This window comes from Phalacrocorax aristotelis, chromosome 23 (genome assembly GCF_949628215.1).
Source record: "Phalacrocorax aristotelis chromosome 23, bGulAri2.1, whole genome shotgun sequence".
NCBI classification, from domain to species: domain Eukaryota; kingdom Metazoa; phylum Chordata; class Aves; order Suliformes; family Phalacrocoracidae; genus Phalacrocorax; species Phalacrocorax aristotelis.
The window spans coordinates 3469394-3482798 of NC_134298.1; the positions used below are offsets into that span (position 1 = coordinate 3469394).

General features: G+C 53.4%; 1 protein-coding gene across 1 annotated transcript in view; it reads left to right on the plus strand.

The window, feature by feature from the left end:
- Window positions 1-403: 403 nt before the first annotated feature.
- The window catches only part of CRHR1 (corticotropin releasing hormone receptor 1), a 28107-nt gene continuing 15105 nt past the window's right edge, over window positions 404-13405 (plus strand). The window contains exons 1-2 of the mRNA XM_075116913.1: window positions 404-689; window positions 9160-9244. Coding sequence (XP_074973014.1) covers window positions 648-689; window positions 9160-9244 — 127 coding nt within the window. The 5' untranslated portion in view covers window positions 404-647. The remainder of the gene's footprint in view (window positions 690-9159; window positions 9245-13405) is intronic.

Sequence of the window (13405 nt, forward strand, 5' to 3'; positions counted from 1 at the left end):
GGGGAACCTCCCCTTCCCTCAGTCCCTCTGCCAGAGCCCTGGAGCCAAGTCCCCGAATCCATAAACCCTCCCGCGAATTGCAGCCCCAATCCCTTTGCGTACCCCGAGGGGAGCCCCCAGCTTCCACAGGAAAGCCCACAGCAGCGGCTGCAAAATGGGAGTGCAAGGGGCAGAGAGGGGACAGCCTGGTCCAGGGGGGAGCTGGGGGGGGGCAGGTGGGGGTCCCTGGGTCGAGGGGGAAGTTTCTGCTGCTGAAGATGCTGAGGAAGGGAAGGAGAAAGGAAAAAAAAATAGAGTTGGAAGGCACTAGGGAGGTGGAGGAAGGAAAAGGGGAGGAGGAAGAGGAGGAGGGAGTGAAGGGGGGAGTGGGAGGCTGGTGAGGAGGGATGTAGCCCATCGCTAGGCAAGCTGGAAGGTGGGAAGCCAGAGGACCGGCTCCGAGGGAGGTTATAAAAGGCAGGAGCAGGTTGCTGAGCAAGGGGGAGGGTGAAAGGTACCTGCCCGGCTCCCCGCAGCCCCACCAGACCTGGACACGCTCCTCTGCACGAAGCCCAGAGGATTTTATCCCTGACGGCAGAAGGAGTCCAGTAGGAGTGGGGACCGCTGCCAACCATGCCCCGGGGAGCTGGGCGCAGTGGGGGTTAAGGATGGTGCCCAGCCTACGTCCTGCCCTCCTCCTCCTCCTGCAGGTAAGATGCTTTTAAGTCCTTTTCTCCTAGAAGGGCCTTTCTGCCTTCCTCCCCGTCACCCTCTCCACACCCTGCACCGCTTGCTTTCTCCTCAATGACTTTCCCATTTCTTTGAAGGAAGGGAAAAGTAAAAGGAGGAACCGCTACACAAAGGGCCCTCAGGAGAATTCCTCCGGTAGAGGCACGGGGGCTTGGCAGGAGGTCACCATGCCCAAAAACTAGTGGGGTGAGGCTGGTGTCAGTGAAAGGATCTTTAAATGGGGAAGACTTGCAGCCAGGTCCTCCGGAGCATAGCCCAGCTCCAGCAGCTCCCCACCTCACACCTCCCAGTGAAACCAGCTGCCGCCAGTTTTCCTTAGGCTGCTGGGAGGGGGCGGCCGCTCTGGGGGTGTGATGGATGGGGACACACAATGCACATGCCTAATTGTATCCCCCTTAATTGATTTTCTAAAGAAACTGCTCCTTTTCCCCCCCACCCGCAAAGCACAATACTTTCCTCTCTAAATTGCTCGCTGTGGAACTGTAGCCACTGCTAATTTTGCAGCTCTGCACAAAATGCAAATGCTTTGTCAGAAGCAATATTCCTCCTCCCCGAGGGCTCATCAAGAAAAGAAATGTTCCCAGCCCAAAGCATGTTTAAATCCCAAACCCTGGGGAAATGAGGAGACGAAAAGGTTTCCAGTGAAATCTTGAACGTTATTTGAACAAACCTATGTAAGCAATTAAACAAAACGATCAGGTTTTTGATTAAACCTCTGTGTCAAGAGGGTTAAAAGAAAAAAATTGCCTGGTTCTCTGCAAAATGCTGTCTCAGTAGGCCAGTGGTGACTGCGGAGTTAAAACGGCAGAAAAAGCGGAGGGTCAGCCCTCCCTGTCAGCACCGTTGCGGTTCATACCCTGTGGGCCGGTTTCTCAGCCTACACCGCCGGCGGTAAGAGCAGGAGGAGTATTTAGCTGCACCTTTGGGACAGGAAAGTTCTCACCTAAGCGATGAGAAGAGCTGATGTGCGCCAGGCGACCTCCTTGCCAAGTTGGTGCGGCTTTTAAGAGCTCCCCTTCTGAGCAGCTGCTTTCGCTTATAACTGCACACCCCTAATCCTGTTTTATAGGAGCTCTTTTGCAGTTATATTCCCCAGTTTGGGTTTTGTTTGTTTCTTATGTAAGAAATGAAGGTGAGACAGGGCAGGATCTCTTCTCCCCAGCCTAGGTGGGCTTGACCAATATGTGGGGACACCGTTGGCAAAGCCCAGACCCAGTGCAATAGGGGCAGGGTCTGAGATGGGGACAGCCAAGTGATCATGACAGCTCCCAATAGCTACTGCGTGAGCAAAAAAGTGGTCAGAAGAAAAAGCCCAAAAGTGCTGAGACACAGCTCCCATCCTCTGCTAAACCTCCTCGAGCTCGGGGGTTTCGCTAGCCATCACTAGGTCTTCCCCAAGGATGGTCTCCTTGTGAAGACAGGGGGCCAAATCCTCAAAAAGCATCCAGAGTTTGAGAGTAAAACCATCTCTGTGCTGGGGCTGGGACCAGGAGGGGGGCATGAAAACCAGCCCAAGAAAAAGAAGTCTCTCCCAGACAGATCCAAATAAAAACACCCAATCTACATAACACCCCTTTGCAGCCAAACTATCTATTTGTTCTTCTAAATATATGCATTCAGAATTCAGACCCTTTTCCAGCACGATCCCAACCTTCTCCTGGGGACACCATGGGCTAAAGGACCATGAAACTCCAGCCTTAAGTGAGCACGTCCCTGCAGCCAGGCGTACCTGCAGCAGCATCCAGCCTGCGAGTGCAGAGACCTGCAGCAGCCCAGCTCCAACAGAGGGCTCAGCAAGGGGGATCCTCCCCTGCTTGGGCAAATTTTGCAGCCTGCAGATCCTTGGCCTAGCACAGCTAAGATGTTCCCCATGCATCTGACCAGCAGGTCCAGTTTAGCATCTATTTGTCCACCTTGCTTTGCTGGGTAGACATGCCTCAGGGGGTCGGACAGACAGAGCAGGAGACAGGCAGCCGAACTTGCTGCAGAATTCTCTCTAGCACCCTGCAAGTCATTTAAACAAACTAAACAAGTGGTTAAAAAGAAACAGTTCACCTACAGCTTTGTCAGATACTAACGACAATTCTGGGGCTGATAAAACTCTTTGCAACAGCATTTTATGGAGAAACAGAGTGTGATGCTGCGGGTGGGGTAGTTCCCCCTCTCCCTTGATCAGCTCCAGCAGCAATAAGCCCAAAAACCAGCCCCCTGCCCCTTTGCTGCTCAGATCCTTGGGTAAGACACGGAGCTGCAGTAGCAGGACATGCTGACCCCGGGGATCTCTTCCAGTCCTTGCTTTCCTTAAAAGCCAGAGTTGATTCAGTGTGTATGAAATCATCCCCGTGGTTTCACATCTCCAGTGAAGAAGTGAATGGAAATGGCACAGCCTGTTCCCAGAATAGCTGCTCTATCACCATAGGATGAATATATAGAAATACGATGAGAATAGCCTGCACAGCCAGCTCAACCCTGCCCTGAAATACAGCTCTGCTCACCAGACATCCTGCACAGGGCTGGCCCAGAAGTTTGTTCTGAGCGACAAGCTCAAGCTGAGGTCCGAGCCTGCAGCATTGAGAGAGGCTGCATCTGCGGGTTTATCTTGGAGAACAGTATTTGGACCCAAAAGAAAGCACAGATCATTAGCATGGGGCTCCCTCAACAAACTGAGCCCAGGAGCCGTTGTCCAACGCTTGAGAGCTGTCACTCATCAGCGGGTGGCTCTTTCTGAAGATGGTATAACATACCGAGAGGCCCATCTGTTGTTTTTCCTTTTTTCCCTAACTGTATTTTGAGCTAATAGAAGAGACCCTCCTTCTCTGCAGAGTGACCTGCTTTATCAATGAGTCACCCACCCAAAAACAATTGCCTCTGTTCATACGGCAGAGGGCAAAGGGCCTTTTGCAGGTCATTGTCCCTCTTCCACCCTGAAATCCCATACTATTCACCCTGGAAAAGCAATGCCAGATGCAGCTTTTCTGTGGCCAAGCTTTCCCTAGCTGTTAATGCAGATAAACTGGAGGAAAATTGTAGGTGAATTAAACGGTGGATGTTCAGCCCAGGGTATGACCCTAAAAAGGTGATGGGTGAAGGAGGGGGCTCAGGGCAGCCGAGATGTGGGTCCTGGGAGGCACCTGGGCAAAACAAACCTCCAAGCCCAAAATGAAAATATCTGTGAATGTGACCAGGCCCCACATGCACAATCTGCAGGAGAGTTTAATACAACCACCTTAGAAAAACAGCCCTCCCGTGTGCTTGTGTCTGTCACTCCAACTCTTCTTTAGCAGCCTTTGCTCTGGCAAATCCGGATGCCATAGGAGCCGCTTAGATTGACACAGCATCCCCTTCCCCGGCTTGTTTATGCCTTTAGATTCCTCCACCCAAATGCCATTATCCTTTTTTTCACCTCTCCCCAAAAATCCACACCCCTTTTCATAGATAAATGAAGTCAGAATTATTTATGGCGAGCGAGAGAAACCAGAGCTTAATCCAGGAAAACCTTTAATTGCTCATAAATCAGGTTTTACAGGGCATTCATTTAGCCCTGATTGATATTCTTTTGTTAGGGTCTGCATCCAGCATGCTCAGAGGGAGACTCCAAACAGAATAAATACTCACACCAAAGCCCCTCTCTACACAACGACAGAGGCTGGCCCTCTAATATGGCTAAATTCATAAATTCACAGATTTTAATGCCAGATGGAGTCATTCTTGCTGCCTGCTCTTCCCCCTGAGAAACATCAGCCACAGAAAATCCCCCTGTGGTTCTTGTCTGCTGCCTGTGCTTTGCCTTGATGCCTTGACGCTAGCAGAGCTTCTGATGTGGCTTTGCACGAAAGCAAGCGACGGAGCACCGAGGTGCTTGTTAATAAAGTGGGGGTTTCAGAGAAACCTTGATCTCAGGGGGTGGAAAAACACTGCCAAGGCTAAGGGAAGAGGTTGGAGAAGGGGTCTTTCATGGGTCAGATGCTCCCTGGGGGTTTCATTTGTGGCTTGGACTGGGGATGGGACTTTTCCACGTGAAAGCCCGCAAGGTGGAGGTCCAAGAAGCTCAGCAGCTGCAGAAGACGGTGTCTGGAAGTCCGAGGAGACAAGGGTAGAGAGATCCACCACAGCAGAATGAAGGTAGGGGACAGGGAGGGCTGGGCAGCAAGGACTGGAGGCACCATGGCCACCTCCAAGAACATTTGAGGGGGCAGCTCTTTTAGTCAGGCTTTTTCAAGGCCACCTCCAGCCTATGGCTGCGGTGTTGGCAAGACGTGCTGCTCCATGCCCTCCTTTCCTGCACTGCTGATGTTGCTCTGCCATCCGAGGTTGGCATCCATCTCCTTTAACTCTCACTGTATTTAACACCCAAAGTCTGGCACCTTTTCCAGCAGGCTTGGGGCCAAGAGCAGCCTTGATCCCAGCCTGACACCCTGGGGAACCTCAGAAAAGGTCTGGGGCAGAGAGACTGTGCTCAGCCCTTCCCCTGCCCATGGGTGCCAGGAGGCCTTTCTTCTTCCACATCAAGTGTCTGGGGGCAGGAAGCCCAGCCAAGCTGGGGAGCAGAACCGAGGGGTGAGAAAGGTCCCTACAGCAAGGACGACTCCAGGGTTGCTAGTGTTGACCACCCCCCCAGGGGGGTCTCAGTGGCCATCACCATCCATCGGTGCCGCTGACCTCTCCAGCTTTGTGCAAAGCCATTGGCTCGCGCTGCTTCATCCTGCTCATTGCTCCGCTCTCCAATTACAGCCCTGTCGGCCGTGGAAAACCCAAGCCCCATCTTAGATTGCTAATTAGGCTACGAGACATCTATCTCGCTGCTCAGAACTGTCAGCCCTTCCTGCCATGCAGATCCGATCTTGTCTGAGGCAATAAGATATCAAGGGGGGACAAGCCTGTCTCTGGATAGCATGGGGCGGGGGGGGTTGATGTTTGACTCAGATGTGAATATATTAATATCTGTGGATTGGAGAGGGAAAGCACTGCAGGGGACATTAATTACTAATTGTTATTAATTGAATTTTGCTGCTAGGTCAGCGGCAGGTCAGAAAGATTGATGTCGTGTGTGTGTGCGCGTAATGTTTGCTGCTCACACCCATACCGGCAGTGAGACCCCCAGCCTCCTCATGCCAAAGAGCCGACACCATCTCAGCCCGCTGTGCTGCATCTCGTGGCCCAGGGGACCGGCCACCCCATGCCCCTTGTGGGCTCCAAAAAAACCCATCAGATCATGGCATCGCATCAGGGCACAGCTGGTGGGTCTGGGTAGGAGCAGCCTGCCCCATGCGGTGCAGCACAGCCTGAGTGACCTTAGGCAAGGGGGACTCAGAGCCTCAGTTTCCCTTCTGGGACAGCCTTGACTCGGTGGGTGGTGGGACACTGACTGCAGCTGGTGTTTGCTGTGTGCGGGATGCAGGAAACACTGCAGCAGCATCAGGTTTTGGTGTCTGAGCCGTGTAGTGAGGGCTGGTGGGGACCAGCTGATCCGGCTGCACGAAACATGGTGGGGAAAGGAGGGAGCGTGCTGCTCTGTGAAGTCCAAAGTTAACCCAGCACCATCACCTTCTGCTGCGATGCCTCCCCGTGTGTAAAATCGAGACATTAACAGAGCCTGGAAGGGAGCTGGGCAGATGCTGAGGCAACAGCAGTGGAGCCATCAGTGGCTCCTGGTGGAGGAGAAGCTGTTGCCAGTGTGGGACCTCATGGGGTCTGTGCAGCTCTGAGCAGAACCGTGGTTCCCGTGGGAGCACCTTCCCAGGCTGACCAGGACCTCTGTGCAAAGTGGCTGCTTCTAGAAAATCAGATTGCTTTTCTTTCCCCGTGCAGCTGAACGCTCAGCTGAAGCTCTCCAGGATTTTGGCAGAGCAAGAGAGGTCGCAGAGGTGTTCTTCACCGCAGAGCATGATTTACCATAGCCTGTGCCAAAGCAGAGCTGGAAGGGCAGAGGGACACAGCCCTTCTCTGTCCTGAGCATGACCCACCACCATTTCAGGGCTGTTGAGGCATGCTTGGCTCCAACCCGGCCAGCCTGGGACCTGCTGGGCACCATGTGGCATGTTACGGCAGCAATGCTCTGGCAGGCGAAGCTCTTCAAGGACGAAGCTTTGACCCAGTCTCTCTGCAAAGCCTGGGGAGGGGTTAAAGTAACCCGCACAGGACAAAACATAGAAAAGAGCCCGACTGTCAGGGTACCAGATCAGGATGCTTTTGGCTTGTGCAAATCAATTGGAGCTGCCACCTTCCCCAGCTTATCCCCCTCGAGCTGGGGCTGACAGGAGTGGGAAAAAAAGCTCTGCCCCTGATGAGAGCATGGCCACATTGCAGTGAGACGAGACTTGGAGCCTGGTAAAAAAGCTGTTAGGGTTTGTTGTGTTTTGGGAACCTTTTTTCCCTTCTTTCTTCCTTCTGTAGTGGTTCCACCTCATTTACAAAGCCTGCAAAAAGCCAGAGACTGCACTCCATCCGTACTCTGCTCTAGCTGTAGCTTGGTCCACGTTGCTGCTCAGTGCCAAGACCTCTCCCTGTGTCTGGAAGGAGAACGGGCACTGCAAGGCTGGAGCAGGCTGTGGTTAGGAGAAACACATCCAATTAACACTTGATAGCCTGTTCAGGTAGGCAAACCATCCCAGCCCCTTTTGGGAGGAACTCTTTTGTCCCCGGCTGCCCATGTGAAGAGCCATGAGGTCTGGCAGGCGCCAGCTGCGGGCATCAACACAGAGGGGAGCTGATGCCACGACACCCTGTTTACCCCATATCTGGAGTTTGGGTGGTCTCAGCCTTTGGCAAAGAGAGCCAGGAGGTGCCCGGCTCCTGCAGGACCAGCACAACAGGAGCCCCACATGGCACCTGCTCTCAGGGCAGGGTTTAGCTGCCAGATCCCCTGTGCCATCTGGAGCAGTCATAACAAGGAAGCTATTCTCAGCTCCATTTACACGTCTGCCTGACATCTCTCTTGCTGTCAAAACCAGCTTCCCAAGGCAGTAAATAGTTGTTTGGAAAAGAGCAAGTGGGTGCTGAGCTTGTCTCCGTGCCTGAATAAATCCTGCTAATGCTTTGGTAAGGCACAGGGGAGTGCTGGGTGTGCCAGCAAGAGCAGCCAGTGTTTATATGGCTACAGTGCAAGAGGAGGACCATGTCTTCCCTACCCAGGGCAGTTTTGAAGGTAAATGGCACTCAGGAAGGGAGATCAGGCACTAGGGACCAGCCTGGCTGGGGGGGAAGGCAGAGGTGGTTGTTCATTTTATTGGCTCAGCACAGGACGGCATCTGAGCCCACCACCCAGGGAGCTGGGGGTTTGCTTGCAAGCAGAGGAGGCTGCAGCCTCTCCTGCCTCCAGGCTCAGGTTTGAGCTTCCCAAAGGATCTGTACGACCTTGTATGTTGGGGCACGGCTCTGCCATTCAGTCAGCAGTGAGCTTTCCTCCAAGAGGTTTGGTCAGTCCCCGCAGGGCAGGCTTGGGGTGAGAGAAGTGGAGTTATGCCTCATCCACCATTGGCATCCATCCCCCGAGCAGAGGGGATCAACCTGGTCACCGCGTCACCCTCTCTGAGCTGGAGGAGAAAATGGACAGCTGTTCTGGTAGAAACCTGGGTGTTCTGCAAAAGAGCAGGTTCCCTCCTTCCCCCACCTGCCTCCCTGGTGAGCCTTGGGTCTAACAGCACCATCCCTCTGCCATCTTCCACTTGCAATTGCCTTTCTTGGTTTTAGTGTCCCCAAACTCCTTCAAAGACACCATAATTTGGAAGTAGCTTTTCCAAAATAGCTCCCCATGTAAACGGAGTTGATGGTTTTCGCTTCCAGCGGAGCTGCAGAGCCACCCAGGAGCAGCTCAGGAGAAGGGATGGGATAGATCCCAGTCAATGCTTCCCAGAGCAATGGGAATGGCAGTGCTTGCAGACGAGCCTTTCTGCTGGAAAAAGGCTTTAGCCAGACATGGTTAACTGTGGATCAGATCTCCTTAAGGACGTGTATTAACATCTTCCCACTGACAGCTTACAAGGCTGTGATTTTAATAAGGTATAGAAAAATCTAAGCATGGTGTCAGGCTCATCCTGTTTCCCCTGTCTGCTCTCAGGATGTGAAGATGCTAAAAGTGTGGATTAAATTGCTAAATAGCAGAAGCTCTGTGGCCTGGCAGGGGCTTTGCAGGGCTGCAGTATGGTTTGCTGAGGCGGATATTTGGGGCAGAGGGGATCAGTGGGTGGGAAACAGAGCAGGGAGCATCAGCCTCACAGCCCCAGGCTGGATAAGCCCAGCTCCTCTGGGCTGGGAAACCCATCCTACGGATGAGTACATGTCCATGGTGCAGCTTTGGAGGTGGCATCCACTGAAACATGGACAAGCTCAGATCTGACCCACCTGCTGCCATGTCCAAGGAGGGATAGGGGCCTGGAGAAGTGGCATATTGCACATATAACGCTGCCTGTGGTCTGCTCTCTCCCTGTGCAGGCATTTCTCCTGTGGGATAGCCCAGTTGCAGCCTCCATCCAAGAGCAGTACTGTGAGAGCCTGCCGCCTGTCACAAACCACACAGGTGAGTGCCCCGCATCCCCAGCCCACCCTAGCCATCCCCAGGGGACCCTGGTGGCAGGGATGGCTGGAACAGGGGGTAGGGGGGTGTCTCTGGGCTGATCTGCAGCCGCCTGGCTCCTTTTTGGGGGGAGGTGGGATGTGCTGAGGCTGCACTGCAGCCCTGTGCTGGCTGCTGCAGCAACCTCTTTGCAGGGTGACAGTTGAGGCAGGTAGAAGATGCAAAGCTCCGGAGAGCTAAAAATAGAGAAAATAAATGTCTGCTGGGCTGGGCTTGAGGGGGAGGTGGGCAAAGAGACATCTGTCCAGTCCCTGCTCCTTCACTGCTCATTCTCTGCCATGCCCAGGGACACCAGGACCTTCATCTCTTACGTCCACCCCCCCTCTGCCATCTCCCTGCCCAGGGGTGACAACTGGAGATAGTGACTTTCTGCAAAGACCACGTCACCAGTGCAGTGTGGCCACCACGTGCTCAGGGCTCGGCCACCCTCCATTCCCCAGGGCTCCTAGATGTATGTCACTGAGCACTTTGGGAGGCCACCAGCCACAGGGAGCTTCTGGGGGTGTGACCATGGCCAGGGCTGGCTCAGCTGTGCTGGGTGAGACCAGCAGGGTCATGGGCAGCTCACTGCTACTCACCACCCATACACGGGTTTGCATCCAACCAGGTCAGGCCCAAGACGTGTTTGTGCCAAAACTGACTTTTAAGCCTATATTCAAGACGTGACTTGGATGTCACCTCAGCAGTGACAGGGCTTGGGGGAGGAAAGGTGGCTAGGGGAGAGGAAAGGAGCTCACAGGGACAAGGAGAAAAGCCCTCCCCAGCTCAGGGATACTGCAGAGTTCATTTTCCCACAGTTGCCCGCCTTTCCCCGGTCCCTGCTGCTCAGAGCAACTCTCTCCATCAGGGTGATGGATGGCCACAGGGGCCCGGCACTGACGGATGGCTGCCCGCCACCCAGCTCCCATTAGCAGCAGTGTTAAAAATGCATTTTTAAAAAATTAGAGCTTGGCACCAGCTAATTCAGTGCATGGCAGAGCATCCCCAGCCCAAGAAATGGAGGCAGAAAGCCGAGGGAGAGCAATGCCAGCAGTGGAAAGGGAGACGCCTGTGTCTCTCTGGCCTGGGCACAGTGCAGACAAGAAACCTGGTCATCACTCATGCGCTTTGCTCCCTGAAGGTTTCATCACTCTGCTTGGCAAGGTGGTTGTCCTTGATCGTGTTAGGCTGTGATAAATGGCAATTGTTTTCTTCTTACTCACCTCCCCCGGTGCATCATGTGTCCAGCTCTGTGGGCTCTGACCCACAGAAGCACTGGCCAAGCACCACAGGGTCCTCTTGCGATGCACGGACCAGCTGGTGGCACAAGCCAGGGCAGCAGGCAGGTCCGTGACCCTCCCCATGCCCAGCTCACGGCCTTTGCCCCCCACTGCTGGAATCTCCTGAGCCCAGGGGAGAGGGCAGAGAGGGTGCAGCATTTCTGCCATGGCTTTGCTGGTGGATGCACCCTGCAACAGCCACCACCCTCGAGCAGTGGGTGCTGCTTTCTGCAAGGACTGGGCTTTGCTCACTAGGGATTTATTAGCATGAATCCAAGCAGGATTTAGTGCACCTCAGTGCCCATCGCCCTGGGACAGCGGAGCACAACATGTCAGGCTTCAGGTTGGCAAAGTCTCCAACACCTCCACACATCTGACCTGAGTAACTCATTAAGTTGGGGTGGGGCTGGCGCATGTGAGAGCTGCTCCCAGCTCAAGGAGGGGGCTTAGAACAAGAGGTAGAGAGGAAACTAATTGTCTTACGGCTGCTGCTTGCTGAGTGGAGCTCAGCGCCAGCCCTCATCCTTGGGGTCCATTTAAGTCCTGCCTGATCCAGGCAGCGATTCCTAGGGAGGGATATTTACAAAACTGGAAACTTTGTTTTGAGGCTATTTAACGTGGAGAGTTGTTAGGATGACGCTAATGAGAATTGCAGCGAGGCCGTGAGACTTAATTTGTTAATGTCTGCATAACCCTTGGGAAATGGCACATGCCGAGAACACGAGCCCAGCGGTCCTCCAGCACGCAGCTTGGCAGGGCATCAGTTGGATGCACAGAGGGGCCCCGCCTCATACCCGTGAGCAGCATCCCTCCTCCAAAACACAGCCCAGCATGGGCTCTCCTCTTCTCTCAGGTCACCAGGCCCTTCATGATTTAGTCTCACACTTTTTAATAAGGATGCCTGGCTGGACAGTGATATCACCAGGGTGCCAGCACTCTCTGAGGTGCATGCACTGAGCTGGAAAGGTCTCTGCTCACAGCAGTGTGGTGGAGACAGACCTGGGGTAATGCTCACCAGGCTCATGGGGTGCAGGCTTGTAAGCGAACCCTTATCCCAGGAAGCGGAGCAGCTGAGCCCCACAGAGCTCCCTTGTCCTCCCCTCTTATCACCGTTGATTTACCCATCTTCCCCTAAGCACCCTGTCCCCAGCGCAGAGTGATGTCCCTTGGGATTCAGGCTCCATGCACAGGTGTGATGGTCCAACCAGATATTTTAGGTATGGATCAAAAATACCTCTCGGTGAGCCCCTGATTCTGGCCGGTGCTGGGACACATGGGTACCCATGCATAATTGGCCACTCCATCAGAAAGGCTGCTTTCCTCAGTAGCAGTGAATATTTTCTCCCCCAGGCAGAAATCATATCAGGCTGGGCTTGAGGTCAATGTGGTGCATTAGGAAAGTTGGGTCAGCTGCACCCCCAAACACCTGGAATCCAAGAAATTCCCAGATTAGGCTTGAAAAGGAATGCAGTGAGGATCAGCGTCGCTTGTCCAGGGTGGATAGGTGCCTGTCCCAAGGGCTCCCAGCCTACAGATTTCCTCAGACCGTGAATTTGTCTTCCTGATGATTTCAGCTCCCCGGGGTCTGTGCGCAGCTGCTTCCCGCCTCGCCCTGCCATGAAACCTGTTACGGCGGCCCAAGGTCATTTCACCCATCAGGGCAAAGCATCCTCCTGCAGCTGCAGGACCGCTTCCCATCGTGGCATCTCCCTGGGGAAGAAAGGGGCAACCTGACCAGGTGGGAAAGCCTCTTCCTAATTAATAGATGAGGCTTTTCCAAAGCAGCCCAGCAGAAAGCACTCGAGTGGAGCGAGCTCGGAGTGCTCACGGGGTTGTTTTGCCGTTTGTAGCATTTAAGCTTGGATCAGCTCAAGAAGTTGGCACCCAATTGCTAATAGCCCAGGCTGGTCCTGGCTGCATGGTTGACTCTTCTAAGTTGTTTAAACTGTTACCACAATAAAATAAATTGTTACCCTCAATCCCGTGCGTGTGCTCAGGAGAGGGAGGGGAGCTGATTCCTTCCCAGGAAGGAAATGTTTCCTGCCACTGTAAGTTCACCTAAAGCAAAGGAAAATGACACCAAAGCTAGGCAGAACTGAATAGAAATGTCTTTTACTTTTTTTAACTGGAGGTTTTTTCAAGGAGGGGAAGGGAGCACAGCTTTGCATTTAAATAAAGCAAATCAAGTTGGTCCAGATACAGCAAAAGCCTGTGGCTGAGAAGCACAGGAGAGCGGTGAGCGATGAGAGCGTTTCCTTCGCAGGCACTTCATCAGACAGGTTTGGAAACATGTTTCACAGCGGGTGACAGTTTGACCAAGAGACTTTCCACCTGCTCCAGCTCAGCTCCCCAGACCGCTGGCGCTACTCCAGCAATCCCTCCTCGTGCCGCTGCTGTTCCATTCACTCTCTGATGCCCCTGGGGAGAGACTTGAATTTAAATTCATAAAGGTCAAATTAACAACATCAGCACCTCTTTTCCCTTCAGCCTCAGTTGGTATCACTTCCACTAATAAAGGACCTGAGCAGGGACTAAGGAGGCAGCAATGAGTCCTCCAGGGATTTAGCGCCAAGGGAGAGCAGTGATACTGGGGCAGGTTTGGGAACCAAAAAATGGGAACTTACCTATCTAGAAAATCATAGTGGTTTAAGTGTATACTAGTATCGATAAAGCCATTTTGCTCCATCAGCTAGGAAACAGGGATGTCAATAGGAAGTTTCTTATATTCGTAGGTTTTATTGTACTAGAGGTGGGAAGAAGGTGATGAGGTTTTCTGGTATGAAACAGTGTCCTGGCACGTCTCAGCATGAGTGGCAGCTATGGCAGTTAAACTGCACTTTGGACT